Below are 27,013 nucleotides of genomic sequence, written 5' to 3'. Positions count from 1 at the left end.
CTGCCCAAACCTAGGACCGACACCCATTCTTTTTAGATCAGCTGGGCCAGAATAAACAGTTGGCAAACCACCAGTGTTTCTGTGGCAAGAACTGAGCTTTGGCACCGGGACTCACTGCTCCGTGCTGTAGGTCAAGGGGGCAGCACCAGGAGGAGGGCACCTCAGGCCCCACCCACACCAGGACACGTCCAAGTCTGACCTCTGGATCCTGCTTAGCACCCCACCTGCTCTAGGCATGGCCAGTACTCACTCTGGGGTCAGGGCAGCTCTCCCAGCTTCTACATGGCTGGTGGTCACGGCAGAGCTTCTGTGGGACTGAACATCTGCTTTTATTCTGCTCTGAGCAGCGGAGATGCAGACCTCACAGCCAACTGTGTGCCTGGGGTGGAGAGGCCCCCCAACCCAGCCCTGGGCTTGGCCCAGCCCCAGCTTCCCCTGCATCTCAGCCTCGTTCCGTCCCCAGACCGGCTCTAAACCCTGGAGGGAGGCGCCGTCCTGGTGGCCACAGAAGGGACCAGGGGCTGGGTCCAGACACACCCTGCCTGGTGAGGGGGGCAGCTCCAGGAGGGGCTCTGGCTGCTGTGCCCACATCCACAGCTTCCCACAGCCATGAAACACACACCAGGCACTCCCTTTTGGACCATTTCTCTTTATGTGTTCAGTTGAGGTTCATCACCCTCCCAGCCCCTGCCCATCCCTGACCTGGGACGCAAAGGACAAGGGCTGTAGTGGCGGCACAGGCTCTCCCTGCTCTCTGCCCCTGTACATGGCTGTGTGCACAACACTCACCCACATGGGACAGAGGAAGGAGGACCATGAGGCCCACCCACCTCCAGTAACACATGTGCATGAAACTTTGGTTCACAGTGCACACCTGGCTACTTTAAGGGCAAAGTCACGTCAAATGACTACTCACAGCTGCAGACAGGAAGCAAGACAGAAGCAAGTATCTAATTACAGCAATTTGATGTGTGAGTTTTATAAAGGTCAACAGAAGCCAACCTTGGTCACAGGTGGTGAGGAGGGGATACACTGTGGGCAGCCCGCTAGACTGACACCGTCTTTCTGAAAGCAGGCACCATCAGCACCACCCACGGGACATGACGGCACAGCCCAGTGCCATGCCCTTGTGTCCAGCTGTGCAGCACTGAACAGGCACTGGGGCGGGGAGCCAGCGGCCAAGCACCACCATCCTGCCCTTGGGAACCCAAGGCCCCAGGCACACGCTGTCCCCTGGGGCCCCGGGCAGGACCATGTCTACCCTCCCTCCACCTGTCCCAGGGGCCATTTGGGGAGTACAGACCACTAGTCAGAGGAGTGAGCCGGTCATCAGGTCTAGCTGTGCAAGGTGGCTGCCCTTGAAATCCAGTGGGGCTGTTGTCGGGGGGCTGCCCATGTGCTCATGCCAGCTCCAGAGACGTGCCAGTTCGTGATCAAGAATGGATTGCACTGAAGGTCCTCATTTCCTCTTTTCAAATAAGTCCACATGCTAAAATGCATTAATTATTTATATCTGCTACATGATCCCAAATCTATCTTCTACTCTCACTGAAAAAGTTTCTTTCCAAATGCTAAAATACCATAAAAGCTTTAAAAATTGATGGGGGAACAGATGGACTTGACTGTGCAAAAATCCTGAATAAAAAGTTGCCAGAGGCCAGCAGAGGTGAGAGGCCTCGGTGTCCAAGGTACACCTTTAGGGCATTAAGACTCTCAGAAAAACGGACGCACTTCAGCCAGGGCCAGGGCACGCACAGGTGGGCCCTGGTGGAATTCATACGCTGGCCAAGTGTTTCAAGGCTGGAGAATGACCTTGATGGATTGCCTACAATCTCTGAAAGAAGTTCTGATGCTAAAATTGTGTCTATTTTAAATAAACAAGTCTGAAACACTCCTTCCTAACTGCTGGAACCTTTTCAGAGAATAGGGAAAACAGGAGGGAGGCCAGAGTGCCAGCGTGCACCTTCTGCCCAAGTTAGTAGTGGCCCACAGCAGCCCTGGGCACAGGGCACCAAGGACACCGTCTTGTGTCATCTGTCATCCAGCTGTCACTTCTCATCTGTGCACATTGTGTACTAAAATTCATGGAAACCTTCATAAAATCAGTCTGCAGCGAGGCTGCACAAGCAGAGGTCCACAGCCAACCCCAAGTGCTTGGCTTCACCTGTGTGGCAGGGCTGAGGCCGTCCTTGCACACATCCACTTGGACCTGTGGGCAGCCCCCAAGAAGAGCTGTCCCCATGCACTGGAGCCCCACCCCTCTGGCCCCAGCCCTCCGACAGGAGGCTGCAGGGGAGGAGCTCAGATCAGAGGCCCGAGGCTGCAGACAGTGGCGTCCTCATGCCCAGCCCCGCCACCCCCTCACACGTCCACGGTGCACAAAGGCTCGCCGCCGGGCTGGGCAGACGCCATGATGGACATCTTGGGCTTCTTCCGTGTCTCCTCCTGGAAGAACAAAGGTCAGGGATTAGATGATGTGGGAATGTGCAACCTCAGGCAAGAGGCTCCCAAGTGGGACAGGAGGGCAGGGGTGAGCCCAGCAGACCACTGTCAAGCAGCCTGTGGAGTACGAGGGCACCTGTGGCTCAAGAAGCCAGGCTGGGAGGGTGGGCAGGGCCTGAAGAGTAGGCTGGTGGGAGGCAGGGTGGGAGGGTCTTCCTGGACACCATCGCAGAGCACCACATGCCATTCCCTGGCCATCAGGACGCATACCCAGAGGTGAGGTCACACCACCAGGGACAAGCCACTTGGGTGGTGCTCCCCACCCCAACCCAGGACAGGAGCAACGCATCTCCTGAATCAGATCGGCTAGAGATAGCTGACGCCTCCCTCTCAGAGAGTTTTATACGGGCTCAGGCTAATACCTCAGCTGAAGAAGGTCCTAGCCCAGAAGCACCTTAGGTGGGTTGCTGCAGGAAGCTTCACCGGAACTGAGCCCTACCCTGGTTTCACTTTCTGTGAACCACACATCCCTCCTCACAGAACTGCCAACCACCTGAGGAGGAAGGGGTCCAGGACGGCAGTCTGTCCTGCCAAGAACCCTGACTGAGGGGTCCCGGGCAGTGCACCATCCCTGCCTTCCAACGGCCAGCATCAAGTGGAAACCCAGGGTCAGCACACAAGAGGCTGGGCCCTTCAAAACCACAGGCCAGGGCTGCAAGCTCTCCACTCAAAACAGTGATCTGATGCAAGTGTCATGAATGACGAAACTCAAGGAAAAGCAAGTTGAATTTAAGCCGAGAGTCTGCTGGGAAAGCGGGCTTTCCGGGTGCCTGAATGCGGCCTCGGCATGAGGTTGCAGTGACAGGTTCCTGGGTGCTGTCTTTCCCCTCCGGCTGCCAGTGTGGCCGCAGCTTGGGGCTCCCTCCTCCCGCGGGGCAAGGGCAGAGGGCCCAGAGGCACGGCCAACACGCACCCTCTCCGCGGCCAGCCTCCTCATCTCCTCCTGCAGCTTGCTCAGGATGTGCAGGTTCGGCTTGTTCTTCCTGGCATACTGCTGCAGCTCCACCACGCTCTTGTCGGAGGTCTCCTGGGGAGCAGAACGCCTGCCCTCAGGGCCGCCCGGGCCTCGCAGGTGCACCGCGGCCGGGAGCCAGCACTGCAAGTCGCCACACTAGCTGCCCCTCCCTTGGCCTGTGCCTGGCAGGGTGACACAGCAGCAGGCACGGCAGCTCGCCTGGATACACCCCTCATTCTCAGCAGGCAGAGCCACGGCCTCCTCCCTTCACAGGGCAAAGGCCCCCCGGCACCCAGCTGTCTCCACTGCAGCCCCGGACACAAGTGCAGGTGGATTCAGCCCTGATGTGGTCATCAGTGGGCCACTCACTGTGCCCAGAGCCCTCAGACTGGAGTGGCCAGGATGGCCTTGGCCAACAGGGATGGCACAGGCATGGGCATTCATCAGCCCCCGATGCTGAGCCCTCCCTGGGCGGTGACTTGCACAGCAGAACAAGCTGCCCAAGGCCCTTCCTGCCTTGAGGCCATCTCTGAGGATGCCTCCTGTGCCTTGGGCTGCCAGACTCCACCTGTCCTGCAAAAGTGGGTGCGGCTGTAGCTGGGCCTGGACTGGAGCCCTCGTTCCATCAGGGACCAAAGTGGACCTTCCCTCCGGCCATCTGAGCCCGAGACAATGCACAGAAGTAAAGCACATACATAAAGGCAGAAAGAAGCTTCGCCTGCACTGTACTCAAATTTTCTCAATGACAGAATCTGGGATTCCTCTAAGCTCTTTGGGGGCCCAGTGTTACTTCCCTCACCCCAGCATGTCCGGCTCAGGGATGGCCTGAGGCTTCATGGCATGGCCCTTGGGTCAGCATGTGCAGTCCCCAGCCTCCACAACAACTATCCCTTCACTTACTGGGGTCTCGATAACGCAGACCATTTCCATGAACGTCAGGGGAAAAGTGAAAAACAAAAAACTCACTCCTACCACTTCCCTTCACCCCACAAAGCACGAAAACCTGAGGGTACTGGTTTAAATCTCGAGATGTTGGCACAACAACAGAAACAAAACAGCCAACATACTGTTTAGTTTACGGGAGCCTGCGTGTTCACAGCTGCGGAGGGGCCGTGAGTTCCCTCTGCTCCCAGGCCTTGCTTGCACTGGGGCTGGTGGCTCTCACCATGCATGTCTCCTGCCAGGCAGTGGCGCTCCAGCCCCTTCCAACATGGACCGGCCTATGGAGTGGTCCGGTTACCTGTTTGACCATCTTGCTGCTTTCCCGGCCATACATGCGCAGTAAGGACCCCCAGTTCTTGACATGAGGGTGCAACAGCTGAAGGATTTTCTGAGAGGCTAACTGCTTCCCGACTCTCTTATTCTTACCTGTGAACAGGGAGAGGAAGCCTCGAACACCCAGCCCAGAGCTGGTGCTATCGGTGGGGGTGGCAAGCACTCCCTGCACTGGCACCAGAGCCTCACTGCCCTGAGGCCAGGTCCACCCTGACCCTGCTGTTCAGAAGACCCCCCAGAGGCTCTAGAAGGTCAGGATGGGCCTCAGGTCACAGCTTAAGAGGCCTCCCTCCCACCACAACCCCACATTCTCGTCACACAGACAAGCAGCAACGGCAGCAACGATGCTGCTCAGGCCTGGGGCTTTTGGGGGCACACACGAGGGAGGGGGCTTCACCAGACGCCTAGGAGAGTTTCCAGGGGGTGTGCGCGCATAGGATTAGTGGATCCCTGGCAGAAAGGCAGGGCAGGCGCAGAGTGGGTCTAGGGAGCAGCAACTTCTAGAACATAGCTCTAGCCCAGGGCCAAGGGCTGCCACACATCCCACAGGGTCTCCAGCTTGGACAACGGGTCTGTGGCCCCGCGCACCTGCCCAGGAAGGCATCTCGGTGGGGACCGGTGTCTGTGGCCACGGGGCACACCCAGGTCTGGATGCGGTTCTGCAATGCGCCAGGGCCAACATCACCTTCTTATTTACACAGCACTGGTTTTGTGTTTATAGTAGTTACACAAAATTATCTTCTAAAATAAAGTCACATTTTTTTTAAAGTGGGTACTTCAAATACTGAATTCAGTAAAGAGCGCGGGCGATGCACACACACCAGAGGCAGCAGTGGGTGTGCCACGCAGCAGGCGGGCCTGCTGCCGTGTTGGGGATGCTCCTCCACTTACCACAGGCACTGAGGGCTGGACAGGCGCAGTGGTGGCAGGAGGGGGGCACCCGGCCTAGCCCACGTGACCAGCCCGAGCCCTGAAGGCAGGAGAACCACCCCAGGATCCTCAGGCCGACTGGGCCCCAGCTCCCAAAAGGAGAGGCTAGTGGACACACCACAGGCATCAGCCACATGCAGAGCCTGGGAGCTAGGCCAGTGCAGTAGCCAAGGACCACAGCACAAAAGCCTAAGGCTCCCAGAGGTCAGAGAGCAGGACCGAACCCCCAGGCGTGTCAGAGCGAGGGGACGGCAGGAGGGAGGCGGTCCTTACACCAGCCGCGCACTGTGTGTTTGCCGCACGCCATGACATATTCGCTCTTCTGGTTTTTACCAGGAACCACTTCAAACTTGATGGCTGTGTCACCCATCCCATGGTTCCTTTAGGAGAGACACGGACAACGGGGGCCATCAGCTGAGGAGGACGAAATGGCTGCTTCCAGAAAGCCCTCTGAAGACGCTGAGACATGGCAGCCTTTCCCCAAACTGCTGCTCAGCTGGAGGGGATTCTCCAAGGACCCCCCTCCGATCCCATGGACGCTGAGTGCCAGGCATGAGGGGCTGTGGTGCCCAGGGGGTAGGCTCACATGCTCGGCCTCTAGCATCACCCCTGGAGCCAGGACCCCCCGAGGGAGGCCCCCGCCACCTGACTTAGCAGGGGAAGAGCCCCAGCCTACCTTTTAAGGCACTCGTGGAGGATCTGATAGGGAGACAACAGTCCGGCCTTGCTGGTCAGCTCATAGACTCGTGAGTCCTCGATACTGATGTGGTTAAAATACTGAAAGACAGAGCGACCGCTCCTGAAAAGCCAGACCAAGTGTGCCCGCCTCACGGAGCTGCTCCCGGGCTGTCTGCTTCCCCCCAGAAGCTTCTGGTCCTCTTCACCCCCTCACAGAGCACGCCGCCCAGCCCCCGCCTATCCCAGTGCCCTCTGAGACGTGGACGAAGAGCGCGCAGCACCACTCTGCACAGCTGGCGAGCATGAGACTCTTCTGAACCCGAGTCTGGCAAATTAGTCAAAAATCTAAAGATAAACCTGAGGAGAAAAACTTGAAGATCGTAAGAGAGATAACAGAAGGGAGAAGGTAAGCCGGACAGCAACGCTCCGTGTGGCAGAGGCCAAGCTCCCTGAAGGCTGAAGCTCCTGCAGAGACTAACCCCGGGGGGCTGGGAGGGCCTGGCCTGGCTCCCTTCCAGCTCCAAGTCGCCCTGGCTCTGAGACCACCAAGTCCTGTGACCAGAGAGCAGAAAGGTCGATGGGCAACCACCCACTGAACCATTTTCGGGGAAGAGGGAAGCTCTGTGCAACAACGGCAGGCACAACCCAGGGGGCGGGGGCGGCTCTGACCCCAAGCGGCCCTGGGCCTCTGTGGAGCCGCCCTGGAGAACGAAGGACGCGGTCTGGCCCCCTCCCCGGGTGCGGCTGTATTAAGTCTCCCGAGGCTGCCCTGACAGACTACCATAGGGTGGCTCAAAACAGAAGCTTACTTCTCAACAATTCTGGAGCCAGAAGTCCGAAATGAAGGTGTCAGCAGGGCCCCATGCTCTGTGAAGCCGCGAGAGGCAGGTCCTTGCTCGGATCTCCTGGGCTCCGGCGGCCCAGGCTGCCCTGGGCCCCGTAGCTCCACGCCCACCTCCACTCCTCAGAAGGCCCACAGTACTGGCCTGGGCGGCAGGGCCCTCTCCTCCACCCGCTTCCGTGAGGAGGAAAGGTGCTGCTTCCAGCGAGAGCGAAGAACCTGCTCTATTTGGTCATTATCTTCCACCAGGTCCCGTAAGACATGTCCACTCCCAAGCACCACCTCAGTGAGGGGCAGCTTCCCCCAAAACACCCGGCCCCAGGCCATCCTCAATGGCTGGCTCACACTCAGCCTGTGAGGACACACAACAACTGGCAGCCACATGGAGGCTGTGGCCTGCAGGCAAGTGGAGGAGGACCTGCACTCACCACAGCTCCAGGATTCCCCCTGACAAAGCAGAGGACCCCCAACACACGGGAAGAACTCATGCTTAGAAGCCCAAAGGCACCCAGCAGCCTCTGGGAAAGGCCAATGCCTAGTGGCCACGGCATGTCACGAACGGTTAAGCCTGTCAGGGCACGTGAGGCCTGAAGCTCAAGAGCACAAAGGGCGGAAGTGACCCACTGACCGCAGTACAGAAGTCTGGGGGATCACTGCCCAGCAGGCGCTGCGGTGCTGAGAGGGAGCATCAGACAGCCCAGCATCGGTGAATTCCAGAAGCTAGATAAAACGCAACAATTCTGTGAGAAATGCAAACTCCCCGGATCTCCCTACTCAGGAAACTGTCCCCAGAGGGAGCTCTAGGGCACACGGCTACCCCAGAGACAACTCCACACATGCACGGGAGAGATGATACTGACTCTCTTCACCTCCAGAGGACGGGCAACTGCTAGCAAGGCTCTGATGTGACCCCGAAGACACACGGGAACACCACAGGCCGATGCCCCTCATGAACACAGGGCGAGAACAGAGCATCAGCAAACTGAACAACCACGGACATATGGAGGAGGGGACACTGGTGTCTAAGGAGGACTTGACTGGGGAGGTGTTTTTTAAAAAATTAATCAACCTAATTCAGTATATTAACAAATTAAAGAAAAACATCTCATGTCAATAGATACAGAAAGGACACTTGACAAAATCCAATGGCCTTTATGATAAAAAGTCAGCAGACCAGGAAAAGAAGCATCCTCCCTCAAGCCAACAAAAAGCCCCAACAAAACCTGACAACAAGCCCCACACTCAGTGGGGACAGGTGAGGTGCCTCCCCACAGCCAGGGAAGGGACAAGATGCGCTCATTCCACTGCCACTCGGCATAGTGCTGGAGTTCTAGCCAGAGAAGATAGAGAAATAAAAGGCACATCTGGACTGGGAAGCAAGAAGCCCAGCCTCCTCTAATCACAGCCAATCCAATCCTGCACACAGAAATTACAAAGAAATCGACAGAAAAGCCGTTACAACTAATAAATGAGTTTTTAGCAAAGCCACAAGACACAAGGTCACTATACAAACAAACTGTAGCTCTATATACTTAGCGCTCAACAGTCAGAACTGGAACTGAAGCCCTACTCACAACAGCACTGGAACGAGAAACACTGAGGTCCAGTGACTAGTGAAGTGTGTGCAGGGCCCATGTGCTCAACACAGCCAAACACCAGTGACAGCAAGGACCTCGGTAATGGAGAAGCGCTACATCTGCACATTAAAAATTCAGTATTATTAGGGTGTCAGTTCTCTCCAACTTCATCTACAGATTTCAATCAAAATCCTAGTCGAATTTTTTATAGATGACTTAACTGCTTCTAAAACCTCCATGGAAAGGTAAAGGAGCTAGGGTAACAAAGTGCTTTTGAAAAGGAGAACAAAGTTGGAGGTTTTACACTATCTGATTTCAAGGCATCAGGACGGTGACCTGGCGGAAGGACAGATACACGGATGACAGAAGAGACTGTCCAGACACAGGCCCTCACACACATGGCCACGGCCACCTGGCTCCTGCCAAAGGCGAGAAGATAATTCTAGTTAAACAAACGCCTCCTGTGCAGCCCAGTGAGCCCACCACAGGCACTGTCTACCGCACTGTCTACCACACTGCCACCACAGCCCCGTGGCAGCCTATTGCTCATCTCCCAGATTTGAAATGTGCCCAGTGCCCCTCGAGTGAGAAGGAGGAACACACCAAGCCAGCCTTCCAGTAGACACGGCCCGCCCACAGCCCAGGTGCCAATGCAGATGAATCCCACATGCACTGCTTGTGGACTTGGAACCTGGTTCTAAAGCTACCTACCCTGTGACCCCACTGATACAACATTCGGGACTTGGATAACCTACAGGGATAGTTAGGTGCCCACCAGGGGTCACAGGTGGGGGGACTTTTGACTATAAAGGGGCAGTTCCAGAGAAACAGGGAGGGAAGAACATTTGAAAATGTTCTGTGTCTTGACTGTGCTGTCGGTTACATGACAAATCTACGTACACCTCAAAACTCACAGTACTACACCAAAAACCAAAACTTAACTCTATGTAATTAAAAAATAAGCTGGAAAAAAACCCCGTCTCTAACACCTAAGTTTTAGAATGACCAGGAATCATCCAGCAACAGCTACCTAAAAGCACTAACTACCGAGAAGAAATCGCCCTGGTCCTGTGAAAGGGACCTGGTCACCTGCTTCTCTTTTTAATCAACACTGGACATGCTCCGCCCTGATCCTGCCTCCCGTCAGCTCTTGCGCTCTGGGTGTTCTGCACCCAGCCACCTGGCATGTGGACGTTGGGCCATCACGGCTCACAGACACCATCCCACAGCAACAGCTTCTAGAGTGCAGGGCCCACTCGGCCCGCCCAGGCATCCCACTGTCCCCCGTTCCAAGCAGGGAGGGGACAGTGCCTCAGCCTGAGCTCAGGTGTACTGCCCCTCGGGCCCCACAGGGAAGGGCCGCCACTGCCGGCAGGACCCGTGACTCACAGCCGTCGCACGGCGGGACGGCCATTCCAGTCATCAGGGGAGTGCTGAGCTAAGACCCGGTCTGACAGACAAGATACCTCCCCTTCTGACAGATTTAAAATGGGAAAGACACAGAATGTGTGTGCGCACACCATCCAATTAAACGAGAGGCAGGAAAAGCGCACACCCAAAAGCATGCAGGGTGAACTTGGTCACTGCGTCCAGCTCCTGGCAGAGCTCCTGAGCCCCTCTAGGCTGAACCTGAATTCAGGCTAAGGAGGTGGCTCAGCATGGGTCCCTAGATAGCCTCAGAAGGGACTGGCCACCAGAAAGACCTAATACCTCATCAGGTGCTTCCTCATCTGCCTGAAAACCAGCAAACCGTCCTTCCTAAGTAAGCCAGTACACATGGTTTTCCTGAGCTCTGGGAGCCATCTGTCAAAGTATCGAGCCTGAAGGAGGTCACTGGAACCCCTTAATCTGGAGTTGGCAAGGCAGGGTGTGGGTGGCCTGGACACTCCATTTGTGGCTGGTGTCTGAAGCAGACACAGTCTCGCAGGACCGAGCCCTTTAGCCTGTGGGATCTGAGCCGACTCCATGCAGTGTAAGAATTAAGCTGAGTGTGGACATCTAGGTGGTGTCAGAAAACTGGAGGACTGTCATGGAAAAGAACTTTCCATGTGCACAAAGGCACTTTTGCCTGGATTCCAAGCCCTCTGATGCTGCCCATGTGGCACTCCGCCCACATGCCCTTCTCCACCTGGAGAAATCTCTTCTTTCTCAGGCTCCTTTCTGATGTGATTTCTGGGAAAATCTGTCACTTTCCAGAACAGCCCCTGAGCACATGGTGAGAACCTGAACCCCACTACTGGCCAGCAGGCAGCATCTCCAACCACACACGTCATTGGCCATCTGTCTATGTGCAAGAAGGGTGCACCACAGGTGCACAGCAGCATCGGCCTGCTAAGGCACAGCTTCCAGAAACCTGCAATCTCTGTCACTGAATGCCTCACCAGAGGCACTGATGTGAAAGCCTCCCGACAGTGACCCTGTGAAGAGCAATAAAGGAAAAAGAAAGGTGGAGGATGACAGACAACTGAGCATAAAGACCACTAGCTGGTCAGTGGCACCACCATGCACGCACACAGAGAGGCGGCTCCATACAGTTAACCACAGAAGGGTCCCCTCACCACCTGTGATGTAATAATAGGTGGATGGTGTGGCTTGGGGCAAGCTGCTGCCCTCTAGGGTGTATCCCACCACATAGCCACACGTGACAAGGCCACATACAGCAGGGGGATGGCAAAGGGCAGCTGGGCCAGAGCTACAGGAAAAGCGCTGGCTGGACCTAAGTGGGTATCAGGCTAGCAGGGAGCACAGGCCATTCTGCAACACCCCCGGCCTCCCACATCCTGCTTAGGCTGCGGAAGTCGGTGCCCTGGTTCCCTGTGCTGGCCACAGCAGACCTAGGCGGCCTCTGCTTGGGGAATTGCGGTGGTGCCCAACACAGAGGAAAACAGAGCAAGAGCAAGCACGGACTTGCACACTGATTAAAAAATGGACCGAACTGTTTATTCATTCAACAACCAATGGAACAGGATGCTGGTATTTCTGAGGTCACACCACTTGATGGAGACTAGCCGGGACATCATGATAGAACCAGGCACCCCAACCCTGCTCTGCTAACTTTGGAGACTTTTCTATCACCTCAACATGTCAAAAAATTCTCATACCAATCCTGACTTACTTAAACTTTGCCACAATGATATGCACAGCCAAGCGGGATGTGGGTCCTTCAAGCTCAGACAGGTGATACTCCCTAACCCCAGGAGTCAGCGGCAGAGCCTGCTCAGATCAACTGCGGTGCCAAAGCAAAGCCATGCCCTCCAGCCCTGGCTGTGGAAGTCATGCCCCGCTGCCACCTGCCCGGGCCCAGGCCTCTCCCAGGGCCAGACCATGTCACCCCTTCCTGTTTCTGCTGCCCTGCATAACTGGACGGACAGGGCTGCCAGTCAGGAAGGGGGGTCAGAGAAACCCATGCAACCAGGCACCATCGTTAAGAGTCTTGGTGGGCTGCAGGTGGGGGTCTGGGCAAGGGGTTCTTCCAAAGTGCCTTGGAAACTACCCTCAGCACCATCCTTCCACAACTGGCTCACTAAGGAAAAAGCTTGTCCTTTGGAGATTGTCTGCTCTGAGTGGAGGCTGCGATCTGTGTCAGTCCATGACAGAAAACATGAGAGACTTCAGTGTGATCTAACACTGTCATGGGCATTTTACCATATTTATAATAGTATCTGTCCAATAAACACCAGAAAAACTTTTAAAATGCACCCTGAATTACTTCTGGAGTGACAGAATAAAGGACTTCCAAAATTTGCTCCTCCACAGAAGTAAGGACACTGACTAAAACTGTCAATCAACTTTTTAGAATTCTGGAAATTAAGACAACAATCTGAGATTTATTCAAGAAAAATAGCTAATCTTGGTAGGAATAATAAGCTCTGTGGTGTTTTAACTTGGTTCATCCCACCCTCCTCTTCCCAGTTTCTGGGTTAGCAGACCTGGGAACCAGCTGCCTCACAGTCACTGAAGAAGGTGGCATGGATCCCCAGCACCCCAACCCCAGAAAACCATCATTATCTGGCTCAGCGGGCAGCTGTATAGAAGAGCCCCATTGTAGGACTTGTCTTTCTTTGATTCAACTCAGCTAACTCAGTGAAAATAGCCCAATTCCACAGGAAATAAGTCAAAAATAATCAGCAGCAACCGTTCCACATTGTGGTTGCCTAAGGCTGGGAGATCAGCTGGCTAGCAAGAGACAGGTCAAAAAACACTAAAAGCTGGAGAATGAGATGCCTGCAGGGGACTCTGAAAAGCTCCAACATGTCTGGGCGCTAGACAGCCCAGGAAAAACCTGAGAAGGCCCTAGTTGATTCAGAAGCTTTGTGCAAGTTCGAAGGAAAAGCTAAGACAAAGTCATCAACTACTAGAGTCCCAAAGGTGACCCAACACCCACACAGAGCCTCCGGCCAAGGTGGGAGACTTACTGGTTCAGGTCAGGAAATCTGACCTAACTTTACAAAACTAGTCTAGGAAAGTCATATTAGCTGAGTTGAATTACGTACCTCCCTATAACCCCTCAACTCATATGCTGAAGTCCTAACCCCCAGCAGCTCAGAATGCCATTTTAAAGACAGGTCCTTACAGACGTAATCGTGTTAAAATGAAGTCACTAGGATGGGCCCCAATCCCATTTGACCGGTGTCCTTACAAAGAGGAAATCTGGAGATAAACACACATACAAAAGAAAACTAAGTGAATATGAAGACAGTCATCTCCAAATGAAGGAAAAAGCCTGGAAGAGAACCTTCCCTCACAGCCCCCGCTCAGAATCAATCGGCAGACACCTTGATTTTATAGGATTAGCCTCCAGAACTTGAGGCAATAAATCTGTTGTTTAAGTCACCCCATCCAGTTTGTGATACTCTGTTACCAGTCCTAACAAACTAACAGCCATCAAACAGACAGCAAAAAGGAACAGCCCGAACCAGTCTTGGGAAGGGGAGGCAATCTGACATCCACAGCTGCCAGTTACATTATTTTAAATGTCCCAGTTTCAACAAAAGAAATTACAAGACATGAAACAGAAATGTATAAACCATTCATGGGGAAAAAAGGCAGTCAACACAAACCATCTCTGAGGAATAATGAGTCACAACAAACATGTATGGGGTCGCCCAGATGGCACACACACGTTTCCCAGGCGTCTCCGGTCGTCACCCCCAGCTCCTGAAGACACCGCAGTCTCAGAGGGGACTCGAGAGCCTTGTCATGTTAACCAGAGACTTCTGGACCCCCCGGGGGGCGGGGCTGGAGGCTGGGTCAGCCATTGGCCATTGATTTAGTCAATCATGACTGTGCAAAGAAGCCTCACAAACCCCTGGGAGGAGCTGATGGCTCCCTTGGATCCGCGGCTCAGTTGGGGAGAGCTGCTCTGCTGCGGGAACGGAACCCCTTCACCTGCTGTGAGCCAGGCCCCAACCTCTGCCAGGATAGAGGCCCCTTTATCCGGGACCCCGCCCCGTGTATCTCTTCATCTGGCTGTTAACATGTATCCTTTATTAAACTGGTAAACTAAGTGTTTTCCTGAGCTCTGTGAGCCGCCCTAGCAAATTAATGGAGCCTAAGGGGGAGGTCGTGGGAACCTCCAGTCTGCAGGCAGTAGGAGAGAAGCGCAGAACTGCCTGGGGCTTGGGACCTGCGTCTGGAGTGGGCGGTGGGGGGCAGTCCTGTAGGACGGAGCCCGTAGCCCGGTCTGGGCAGACGGCGTCAGAATTGGGTTGAGTCCCTCGGACTCCCTGCTGGCGTTGGAGACTTGCTTGGTGTTGTGTGTGGGAAGACCCCTCCCTCCCACAGATACACATGGAATGGGGTCCAGGAACCCGAAAGGAGTTAATACTGTTATTGCTCTATAATCAGTATGATATTGCTATATATGAAAAAACAACACTCACCAAATAGAGAATGTAAGTTAGATTATGAGAAATTCACTAGCAGTAATCAGCAGCAGATTCAAGCAGTCAGAAGTATCAGCAAACTTGAAGATAGGCCAAACAAAAATATCCAGTGTGAAGAACAACAAAAAATAGGAAAAAAGAGTAGACCCTCATAGACATGTGGGGCTATCGTGAAATTACCAATTTATATATAATGGGAGTCCCAGAAAGAGAGAGAGAAATAAAAGGGCAAGAAGAATATTTGGGTAAATAATGGCTAAAACTTCTCAAGGATAAAAAACATTAATCTACATATTAAAGAAACTCAACAAATTTCAAAAAGAAAACCAAAGAAACCTACACCAGACATCTCTGCTGAAGGCACAGGATCCCAACAGCCTCGAGAAGCAACTATCAGTGGAGCACCCGTTAGGAGTGACGGCTGACGTGCATTCCTAAGAGGCCAGAAGGCACATTTCCCACTATTAAGAACAAGACTATCAGTCAAGAATTCTTCAAAAATGGAGATTTTTCTGGAGGTATTTCAGATAAACAAAAACTATGAGAATCCATTGCTAGTCGACCTGCCCTCTAAGGAACACAAAAGAGTCTTCAGGCTGAAATGAAGGGATGCTATCGGCCACGACTCAAATCCATGCGACAAACCGAGGACACTGTAGGCGTACCGCTGACTCCACCAGTAAATCAGAGACAATATAAATGTACTTCCTCATAACTCTTTTCTCTCCTGAGTTAAAAGACAACTACACAGAGCAATGATTATAAAAGAAGCAAGATAATTAAAATGGTACATTAGAAAGTAACACTTTACAAAGGCAGTGATGGAGGAAATAAGAAACAAAAAAACACATAAAACAAATAGCAAAACAGCACACATAACTTCTACTTTACCAATTACATTAAATTCAAACTGAATAAGCCCTCTGAGCAAAATGCAAAGATTGACAGAATGGGTAAAAACCAAACTCAACTATATGCTGCCTGTAAGAGACAGAGTTTAGATTCAAAGACACAGATACGTTACAAGGACAGAAAGACACATGATGCGAACAGTGATTAAGAGTAGGAGTGACTGTATCAGATAAAATTGACTCTGGGACAAAAATCGTTACTGGAAATTAAGGATATTTTATAATGACAGAAGGGCCCATTCCTCAAGGTGACATATTTGATACACATTCAAATAGAAACTGCTTCTCTCAACACTTTTGACACCGCCTGTGTGGGACTCCCAGCCCAGCAGTTCTGGAGCTAACTGCCAGGAGTTGGAGTAGACCCCACAGGCTATGGGCTCCGCCCCACCACACTGCTGTGGCCACTTCTCACACTGATCCCAAGTCTGGCTGTCACCCTGCTTCTCACTAAGCAGCTATACAGCAGAGGCTACTGCAACCCTTCCTTAGGTTGAATGATTTGCTAGAACAGCTTGCAGAACTGAGAAAAAGTTTACTTCCCAGATCACTGGTTTACTACAGAAGGATGTAACTCAGGACCAGCCAGATACAACAGATGCGTAGGGCACAATATAAGGGAGGGGGTGCGGGGCTTCTATGCCCTCTCAGCATGCTACCCCTAGCACACCTCAATGCATTCACCAACCCAGAAGCCCCTTCAGTTGGGGTTTTCATGGAGTCTTTACTACACAGGTATGACTGATCAGGTAACTGGCTGCCAGTGGTTAACTCAGTTTCCAGTAACCCCTCCCCTCCCTGGACACTGGGGGCAGGACAGAGGAAGGGAGAACTGAGAGCTTCAGCTTCTAACCCCAGGGGTCAGTTCCCCTGGCAACTGGCACACCCACTTAATTAACATGAACTCGGGCGAATGAAAGGGGCGTGTGAAGAATAACCGAAGATGTTCCCTTCACCTCTGTCAGCCTGGAATATTTCAAGAACGGGGGACAAAAAACAAGTATTGATTCATTGTATTATATTAGAATCTCTGCACCAGAAACCAAAGACAAACACAAAGATGTGTACTTCTGTGTCACAGACACGCCCTTAACAACAGCCCAATACACATGAAGCCAAAACCTAGAGAACTGAAGGGAGAAGCAAACCATTCGACAGCAGGAGTTGGAAACTTCAATACCCACTCTTGATAATGGGCAGGAGACGCGGGCAGAAGACCCCAGGCTAACAAGACAACAAATGCCGCCCACCAACAAGGCCTAAAAGGGGTCTGGTTCACTTCGCCCAGTAACAGCAGCACTTACATTCTTCAGGTGCACACAGAACACTGTCCAGGACAGAACACGTTAGGTCATAGAACAAACCCCAATAAATTTAAAAGGATTGACTGAAATCACACAACCTATGTTTTTGAACAACAATGAAATTAAATAAAAAAATCAGTAACAAGGAAATTTGGGAAATTCACAAATTAAGAAAAGTGAACACTCCTAAAATAAGCAATGACTTACAGAATTACAAGGGAAATCAGAAAATATTTCAAGATAAATGAAAACAGAAACACAACATACTAAAGCTTATGGGATACAGTTAAAGTAGTAACAGAAGAAAACTCAGAGCTGTAAACTACATACTTGAAACGAAGATCTCAGATACCAACCTTAACCTTAAGACACTAAAAAAGAATAAACTAAACCCAAGGCTAACAGAAGAAAGGAAATAATAAAGGCTAGAGCAGAAATAAATGGAATAGTAAAAAACCAACATGAAAAAATGAAGAAAACCATGAGTTGGATACCTGAAAAGATCAACATTGCCAAAACTTAAGTTGGACTGTCCAAGAGAAAAAAGAGAGATTCAAACTGCTAAAATCAGCAGTGAAAGCAGGTCATCGTCTTACTGAAATGAAAAGGATTATAAGTAAATACTATGAACTGTACGCCAATGAATTGAGACAACCTCGTCAAATGGAAAAATTCCTAGCAAGACACAAAGTCCCAAAACTGGCTCAAAAAGGAACAGAAAATCTGAACAGATGTGTAACAGCAAAAAAGACTGAATCAGACTTAAATAACCTCCTAAGATGGTTTCACTGGTGAATTCAATCAAATGTTTAAAAAATTAATACTAAAGTTTTACAAACCATTTCATACAATAGAAAAGGAAAGAACACTTTCCAACTCATTCTACGAGGCCAGTATTACCCCAATACCTACGGTAGACAAAGGCATTACAAGAAAACAGACTAGTATGCCTCAAACAATTGCAACATCATTAAACAAACACCAGCAAACCAATTCAGCCACAGAGAAAAATGATTATATGCCATGACCAAGTGGATTTATCTCAGAAATGCAAGGTTGGTTTAACACCCACAAGTCAATGTAATTAACCACCATATTAGTAAAGTAAAAGTCAAAAATCACATGCTCATCTCAACAGAAGAAAAAACATTTAATAAAATCTAACATCCTTTCCTGACAAAAACTCTCAGCAAATTAAGAGTAGAAGTAAATAGAAGGAAACTTCCTCAACCTGATAAAACCTCCAGCTAACACAGCTATGGTAAAGGGGCCTGTCACAAAGGACCAATGTCGTATGATTCCACTGACACAAAATATCCAGAACTGGCAAATCCAGAGGCAGAAAGTAAAGCAGCGGTTGCCAGAGGCTGAGGTGCAGAGGGACAGGAGAATTGGAAATGACTTCTTTTTGGAGTGATAAAATTACGTCACTGTTATGGCTTTACAACTGTGAAATACAAAAATTCACTAAGCTGCAGAGCTTAAAAGGGTATAATTTATGGTGTATAAGATATGTATTAATAAAACTATTATAAAAAAGACTGTATTCCTCAGAGTCTGAGAAGCCCTTGCTACAGATAACCACAGACTCTTACTTACACAAAAAAGGTTAACAAGTAGTTTTAAATGGTTGATAGAAGGATCTAACTTTTGTATACCCTGTCGCCAAGTTTCACTCCCACCATGAATCTACGAGTGCTGACTTGCTTCTGAATGCATTTATTGTGTACACACGACTTCTTACCACCCTGACAGGACACAGGGGACAAACACCTGATAAAAATGACATTTGCCCCCTTGTGTAAGAGAAGCAAGTGTCCTCTTTTATGAAATATGAACAAACAAAATCACCTGGGTCTTGGATGACTAAGTCCTTGAGCACAGCCGACACTAAGGGACACTAAGGGACGCTAAGAGACTGCAGTCCAGACCAACAGGACTCTAACCTTTGCAAACAATATGGCTTCTCTCTCACTTACCAACTTTACATTTCCCTGTATGGCCCCGGACCAACCTAAGACAGGCACAGTCGGGGGGCCATCAGCTCTTGCTCACTTTCTGTGATGACTGCCCTTGTCTTTGGTTAACAACCATTTGCCCTTGTCCTCTTTTATGAAATATGAACAAACAAAATCACCTGGGTCTTGGATGACTAAGTCCTTGAGCACAGCCGACACTAAGGGACACTAAGGGACTCCTCGGAGGTCTGTTTAACAAAGTCAGGGATGAGGATTTCCAGCGTAGCTCGGGCTATGGAAAGAAACCCCCAAGGGTGAGGGTCGGACAGGCCCACTTCCCGGCTTGAGAGGAGCTGCAGACGGGCTCCTCCTCAAGGTCAGGGTCCCTGCGACTCAAGGGGAGCAGCAGCCCTTCAGCGGCAGGGACAGCAGAGAACGGAGCACAGCCTGAGGAAAGGGGACAGTGGGCAGGGCCAGGCCGCATGCAGCGTCGGGAGCCCCTGGAGCCCCGTGCCCTCCTGCTGAGATACTCTGACAGGCCAGGGACAGGAGGAGCTCTACACTGCAGGGGAATCGCCTGGTGCTGGGCAGCAAATGGCTTGGCAGGGCCTGGCCTGAGCAGTAAGGACTGAGGGTGAGTGGGCTGCTGTGCGTGTGACAGAGAACAGCAGCCAGATGGACAGACATTCGAGAGAGAGCAGCCGCAGGACAGAGCACAGGGCGGCTCACTGCTTCACACAAGGGCCCGAATGAACACAGCAGCGTCTCCCCGCTGGAGGAGGGAAAAGGGGTGTGTGTAGTCTGGTTCTGTAGGGCTGTAAGTGCTGGCAAGACAACCAAATGTGGAAGTCTAGAGAAGAGCTGGGGTCTGGGTAGAGGAACATGGGGAGGAGCACAGCCAGGCCCAGCCACCGGATGTTTCCGCCCCGACACTGGGCCCTTCTCTGCAAGTCATCTGCTTCATGACCTCTCTGGAACACCCAGCGTGTTAAGCTGGAAGGTCTTTTGGCAAAATCCCTCTAAAATGGACAGCAGGCCTTTCTGGAGAACAGGTGGAGTGTGTGAGCCCAGCACAGCCTCACACTGGGCAGCACGGTAATGCATCACTGCAACCGTCCTGAGCTACACCAAGGGAAACTGAGTCACACAAGCAAAAACACTCAACCAACCCCAACACCCAGACAGACTGTGATGAAACTGACACACCGTACACTGTGGGAAGGGCAGAGCAGACAACATGGCAATGGTAGAAACCTCAGAGAGACCTGTGGGCTAGGGCCTGGGGCACGCCCAGCCCCCACCCTGCAGCGCGGTCCACCCCCAGGGAGACGCCAGGTGCCCTGCGGCTGGGGCACAAGTCTCCAGAGAAGAATGCAGTGACTCCTGGTGCTGGGCATGAAAGTGAACAGCAAGAGCGCGATCACAGTGGCCATGCATTTTAATCCGGAAACTGAAGCTTCCCTGGCGAGTCTGCCACACTGCATTCGATGAGTGGCGGTCCCAGATCTGGGGTCTTCCCAGCTCAGGAAACCGTCCTCACGAACGTCAGCACCGCAGCACACAGGCCTGCCCGGGTCTCACCCACTAGCATGTGCCCACATTTTGCTCAGCGTGTGTAGATACGCTGTGGGACATGGGGAACATGGAGAAAAGAAGGGTGGGAGGAGGCATTCACCCTCAGACGGGCACAGGTGTGTGAGAGCGGACCACCAGTCTGCAGCACACAGTGCCCTGAGTGGCGAGGACCAGGGCAAGAGTCCAGCCCGGCTTCCACTAGTGGAGAACAGACCTCTGCTTTCACTTCTCATGTTTTACTTCCTCTATTGGAATCTCTTCCAATGAGCACAGGATTTTAAAATCAAAGTAAGTGACTCATACAGCCGCGATTTGCCCCACCCACAGCCCTCCCACCGAGGCCGCTGCCAAGAGCAGATGCGGGCCCTGGCGTGCAGCAGGCACGTTACCAGCTTTGTTCTTCGCCAGCTTTTTGCTGCTCGCAGTTCCAGATCCATAGGTCACACCATCAATGGTCACTGAGGCACCAAAAGGCTCACTTGGGTTCTCTTAAAATTAAAACGACTGGTTTAAAACACACTTGCCAAGACATTGAAAGCCTGCATGCACACAGTGTGCTTGCACCAACAGACAGGGGGTCGGGGCTGCTGCTGCAGGGCAGGGATCTGGGCCCCCGAAGTGAGGAGACGGGCCAAGGGCCAGTCAACAGGCAGGCAGAGAGCTTGCCAGGAAAGCTGTGAGGAACGGGGGACCGAGGGACCATGAGGGGGGCAAACAGGAGGCCAGAGGCAGAGCCACCCAGGATGGGGGCCAATGTGTGCGAGGAAATGGGGACGCACAGGGCAGGGAGGCAAAGAAACAACGAGACTGATGACAGGCGACTCCTACGCTCTGGCTTCCAAGAGGAAGCATAGGGCTTCTCATGACGCTGTGATGCAGAAGGCCACAGAAGACGGCCGGTGGGAGGTGCAGGCCCGAGGCCCCTCTATCCACCTGGGGGCACCTGAAGACACACTTCCTCAGACCAAGGGACAGGCAGAAGGCAGGGAGAGGGGAACATGGACAAAAGGGTGGGAGGAGGCATTCACCCTCGGACAGACACAGGTGTGTGAAAGCGAACCACCAGTCTACGACACACTTCTTGCCCCCCTTCTGGTTTCTCCCGGAGTACAGTGGGCTAGTCAGCCCCCGCCTCCCCAGCCATGGCCACAGAGGTCCGTGATTCTTTTGGACTGACATGGGGAAGACCAAACTTACCACATTCAAAGAAATTATAAACGGGGCGGACCTTGAGAACACGCTGCATGTACTCGTGCAGGATGCAGACCTCAGATTTCCCGTTGGGGTTTATGACAAACTCTGTGAGGAGAAGGGCTGTCTCAGCAACTGCGTGAGGACCTACTGCAAGTCAGCGCACAGGACCTGGCCCTGCTCAAGGCACCGAGCCACTGAATTAGGGGCCCACCACCATGAGCGTGGTGGACCCCTGCATTCGCAGGGCAAATGTAAGCTCTGAATTAAACGCACAACCCGCATGCTAAGCATACATTCTGAGAACAGCAAATGGAAAACTACAGTGTCACCAGTCTGCCAATGTTGAAATACCCAAGCCCCGATGCACCTTTCTTTGTGGGAGCATCTTGTACAGAAAGAGTGATGAGCTTCTGATTGGCTGGCAGGATGGGCCTCTCGGATTCGGCCTGTTTCCGTTTCATTTCCCGGTTGAACTGTCGCCGCTCAGCCCAAGTCCTGAATTTCTTCACAGTGACTTGCTCAAAGTCAAAACGCTTCTCCAAGTAGTTCCGAAATTCCTCCAGATCTGTACAGGGTTTACCAGAGAACCAAGTTACTAATTCCCGATGTAAGAGTTTCCTCTGGCCAGTGAGCAGCACGGTGACGGGCTGCCCGCGGAGCAGGCCGTGGACACCATCTCCCTTCCCCTGTTCCTCTTGAAGGGCAAGGAAAGACAAGACCCAGGTGCTTTCACTGCGGGCTCAAGTTATTCTGACAGATGATCCCTTATGGACAAACTTCTGGGATGTCCTTTTAGGTCACTTGGAGCAAGAAGAAAAATTGAAAAATGAAGCTTTAGGAAAAACAAAATCAAACCACCAGCGGCCATTAGGGCCTTTGTCCCTGTATGAAAACAGGTATGTGACCGCCAACAGCCACTGAGGCATGTGTACCCACTGCCTGCCTCTCTGCCCACCCAGCACTTTCCCTCCAGCCACCCAGCAGCCTCCACACTCAGCAGCATGCCAGGCGGCTCAGGCTTTGGCACTCGTCAGCCCTCTCCCGATGCTGTCCCAGGCTCTGCCCCACAGCTCACCTGGGTGCCCTGTCTCGGCTGCCAGCCCCATGCTGAGGTCCCCAGGGGCCTCCTGCTTCTGCTGATGTGCCCACTGTCCCCCCTCCCCAGGACATCCTAGAGGGTCACATAAGCCTCACTGGTTTCCTGCCTGCCACCCACCACTCAAGCACAAGCCCCAAGACAGAGTCTGCCCTGGCTCACGCCCAGCACTGAGCAGATTGGGCAGAAGGCAGAGGAAGGACTTCTGTGTGGGAAGACTGAGACCTATGCAGTTAAAACAGAAGGCTGCAAATCAACATAACTGCACCTACTTAATCATAAACCAAAACCACGTACTTCTTTACGTGAGTGCAGAGAAGTGAGTCTGGAAACAAATACAAGTGGTCACCTCGCAAAAGAGTGAAGTTAGAAGTGGGAGACAGAATTTTTAGAAAAACAGGAACACATTCAGGTAATACATGTGCATAGAAGATGGCATAAAGAAAGCAAGCACTAAGTTAAAGTCTTAAAGAGAAGGCCCCTTCTGGCTGGTCCCTGAGAAAAGCCCAACACACCAAAGCAGACAGAGGAAGGCCACATGGATGGGGAAGCTGCAAAGGCAGGCAGACATTGCTGAGCCTGTCAGGGGAGCTGGGCACCAGTGCAGGGCCCCACCCTTGCCCCTGACGCCTGAGGCTGCGGCCACGCCCCTCCCTCCGCATCAGGGCTCCTGCATGCAAGAGCTCTGGGGCAGGCTGGGCAGCAAAACACTCAAAAACCCTAGAAATACAAAGTCCTTTTTGAAAGGCATTCAGTAGGTTTGCTACCACTGAAGAGACAAGGAAGATTTGAATGGATAGAACCAAGCTAAGAACACTGCAGAGTGTAAAACACCCACACATGTCCAAAAAGCAGCTGTGGGACTTAAGATGGAAATACCCACGGGAGAGTGGCAGGGTTTCCCAGCGCTCAGTCTGTAGACTGAGGTTCACCCCAGCACATCACTGCAAATGAAAACACCACCACACGCCACCTCCATGGCAGCCCCAGCCCTGGGGGCCGTGTAGCCCCGAGCAGGTGCTCCTAAAATCAGGGAAACGTGAGTCCAGCCATGTGAATGGACAGAGGTCCTCAGCACATCCCTTCCTCAGACACAACTACAACACCTTTAGCAGGAGAAAAGAGGTGTGGCGTTCAGCGGCAGCCCTGCAGACAGGTCCCTCCCAGCAGGGAAAAAGAATTCATTCTGAACTTACCAACTGATTCGTCTTTGCACACCTCAACTTTGGCCTTCACCTGCCCCAGAGCCCCGGGGGCAGCCTCAGCTCCCAGCGGATCCTTCTCATCTGGGGGCCCCAAGTTGGCACCCACAGAGTCAGGCTCTTCCAGGGGCAACTCCAGCTCCGCAGGTCGGCTCAGGGGCTTGACAGGGGTCACCTCCCCACTGGGGGCAAGCTCACTGTTTTGCTCCCTCTCCTCATTGTCCTTCATTTTCTTGTAATGCAAACAGGGAATGCTACTCAGAGGAGGATCGTGTTTCTGTGAATAATGAAATTGCAACACAGATTACAAGGATGTCCCCAAAGGTCTGATCATCTGATACCTTCCACCTGCCTCTGCTTGGCTACAGTGCAACTGAGATGTGCGTGTTCGGTCTGTAAATTTACAAGACTAATTGCATGACTGATGTGTCCCCTACCCGTATGCTTCCCGTTCCCAAGAAGTAAGGCCTGGACCAGGTGACCACCCGAGACTCTCTGTGGAGGTACACGGGGACTCCCGAATTATGGAAGGTCATGATCCACCCATCAGGCAACGGTTCTGTAGGTGGGCGGCCACGACCTGCACAGAAGACAAGAACATCTTGCAGTCACTTTAAAAACACTCCGATTGTAGGAATCATGACAAGGCAGATAAAAGCAGTGAAGCCGACCGAGCTTTGGAAAGAACCCCTAAGTGCTGAAGGAGCAGGGGAGCACCCGCTCTCCACCAGACAGCCTGTCCCTGCCACTCGGCACCTCCCGTGTGTGGCTCTGCACTCTATGCTTGCACTTGTTTGTTTGGGCCTAAATCCCTCCTGGGCAGCAGGAAGCTGTCTGCCCTGCTCAATGCTGCACCCCCAGGCTGAGAGCAGCATGTGGTGCGTGGAGGAGCCGGAGACAGTCGGGCCCAAGCCGCAGCTGCTGCCTCCACAGCGGTGAGCACTGTGGACACTCAAGTCCTCACCTGCCTGCCTCGACCAGAGGCACCTGCAGGGCTGGTAAGCTCTGCCAGTCAACAGCACAGCTGGCAAGTCTTCCTGGCAGCCGAGCTGCATGCGCTCACCAGCAGACAGAACACTTCAAACGAGTACAGTTCTTACTCGGTTGTAAGGCACTCCTCCAACCCCTCCCTTGCTGTGCAAGGAGTCAAAGAAAAGAGCTCCAGACTTGTAGTTCACTTGACACGTGCAACTGACAAGCCTGGTTGCCAGAAAAAGCACAACACTGAGATTTAATTAACACTTCATTTTCTTAGAGGTTTTGGAAGATAAAAATGTAGTAGAAAAAGAAAAAAGGGAAATCTAAAAAAATGTGCATGACAAGCACCAGTGACTATCTGCCTTGCCAATGGGTTTCAGCCCCTGACAAGTTACTGTGGGTTCAGTGTGACCAAAGAAATGACAGTAGAACGTTTCTTCGGGGTGAAAGGGTTTATTCAGCGTGTTCTCCCGGGGGTACGTCGAGCACTAGCCTCTGCCTATGCCCGGAGCACTGGGCCACGCTCTCGGTATAGCGCAATGATAGCTTACTGCCTACGGGTGTGAAGCAGCAGCCCAGCCACAGGCCAGTTTTACCATCGATGGTTTAAGTTCAGTGAGCATCCTGGCCATAGGAGCCCCAACTGCCCCGCACTATCACGGCAACGGGGCTGGCACCTCAGTGCCACATCCCCACTGCATGTGGCTGATCCTGCGCAGACGGTGTGTCAGGCAGCCCCGGGGCACCGCTGCAGGCTGAGGTGTGCCGCCCGCCTGGCAGGCCCCCAAGGGCTCGGCCCAGGACCAACCCTGCACCAGCTCTGGGCTAGTCAGGAGAAGAAACAGGTGAAATGCGAGCCAAGCACAGCATGGGAACAGGTGCATCTGGGCCGCTCATTTTGACAGTGAGGAGTCACAACGTCATCCTGGCTGTCTGAAGAGCTCACACGCCATCCTGGAGCATGAGGCCCATGTACAGTTCCCGGGAGGGAGGAAGCCCTGCTGGCAGAAGGCAGAGAAGAGGCTGCCGAGGGGTGGCACGGCCGGGCTTTCCCTGTGCACAGTAAGATGGCTGAGGCCACATAAAAGCAGTGAAGCACAGTGAGATGGCAGCAAACCTCCCAAGGTGCAGAGCCCACCCCACACCCCTCTTTGGAAGCCAGGCCCCAGGTGTATCTCGTGAGCAGATAATGAACCCAACACCTGCCCTGTTCCAAACACTAACCACACGGGCAGATGCACGGTGCCCAGCCCTGCCAATACGTTCACTCTGCAGCCCCAGGACGGTGCACACCACCTACCCCTCGATTTCCTCCCTCCAGGACTCGGTACCTTCTGTGCCCAGACCTGGGGCCCACCTGGGTGGCCTAAGTCCCCACACGTCTCCTTAGCCCCTCTTTGCTGCCCAGCCGCCCCACATCTCCACTGCACACGCATAGGCACCCCTATCAGGCCTGCACCACAGCAGCAGGAGCTGCTTGGGCACAACTCTGGGCACCTCCTGATGGCTCTCCCCACTGTCCCCAAACCCAAGTGCAAATCTCACCACCTGACTCCTGGAACACCCACTCCTACAGCAGGAGCTCTGGCCCTGCCACCACAGGAGCCAGGCTTCTAGACCAAACCTGTGTACCTGTCCCTTGCCAGGGGCTTCCCCAACGCTGCAGAGCCCACACCACAGCCATCCCCTGCCCCCTCCCCATCGCTCTGCAGCGCCCAGAGTACACACGACCACCTCTCTGCACCTGCACTGTCACATGCCTGCTGCCTCCTTGTCCTGTCTGCTTCCCCTTCATCAGACGGGACTCCCCCACCCCCAAACAGGTGCCCACAGCCCAGACAGCTAGCTGGCACACCGAGGGCTCCCAGACCACACTTCTGCTGCCCACGTGCGCCCACTCCTCTCTGGCCAGCTTACTTTTGAGCACTGTTTTAATCTTGGTCATCATTGGTTGCACGCTTGTCTCTCCATCAGATGGATGGTCGCTGTCACCTCCGTATTTCTCCTCCAGTCGCCTCTTTTTGGGAGCACAGAGGCCCTCTTCCAGCAGAGCATCAACATCATTGTCAAAATCATCCTGTAAAACATGCTGTTCAGACACCATGGCCCCCAGCACCCCCATTCCTGCACCTCAGGCAAGCGTAACAGCATT

General features: G+C 52.9%; 1 protein-coding gene across 1 annotated transcript in view; it reads right to left on the bottom strand.

The window, feature by feature from the left end:
- Nucleotides 1–949: 949 nt before the first annotated feature.
- The window catches only part of DGCR8 (DGCR8 microprocessor complex subunit), a 32,214-nt gene continuing 6,150 nt past the window's right edge, over nt 950–27,013 (bottom strand). The window contains exons 3-14 of the mRNA XM_073222976.1: nt 26,779–26,938; nt 24,321–24,463; nt 23,878–24,160; nt 21,953–22,150; nt 21,589–21,690; nt 20,781–20,879; nt 19,054–19,108; nt 6,339–6,461; nt 5,936–6,042; nt 4,698–4,825; nt 3,416–3,529; nt 950–2,445 (exon numbers count right to left, since the gene is read on the bottom strand). Of these exons, the coding sequence (XP_073079077.1) occupies nt 2,362–2,445; nt 3,416–3,529; nt 4,698–4,825; nt 5,936–6,042; nt 6,339–6,461; nt 19,054–19,108; nt 20,781–20,879; nt 21,589–21,690; nt 21,953–22,150; nt 23,878–24,160; nt 24,321–24,463; nt 26,779–26,938 (1,596 nt within the window). The 3' untranslated portion in view covers nt 950–2,361. The remainder of the gene's footprint in view (nt 2,446–3,415; nt 3,530–4,697; nt 4,826–5,935; nt 6,043–6,338; nt 6,462–19,053; nt 19,109–20,780; nt 20,880–21,588; nt 21,691–21,952; nt 22,151–23,877; nt 24,161–24,320; nt 24,464–26,778; nt 26,939–27,013) is intronic.

Source organism: Manis javanica, chromosome 15 (assembly GCF_040802235.1).
Source record: "Manis javanica isolate MJ-LG chromosome 15, MJ_LKY, whole genome shotgun sequence".
Lineage (NCBI taxonomy): Eukaryota > Metazoa > Chordata > Mammalia > Pholidota > Manidae > Manis > Manis javanica.
The sequence above is the reverse complement of the archived record's forward strand: the minus strand, read 5'-3'. Positions and strand labels throughout refer to the sequence as shown.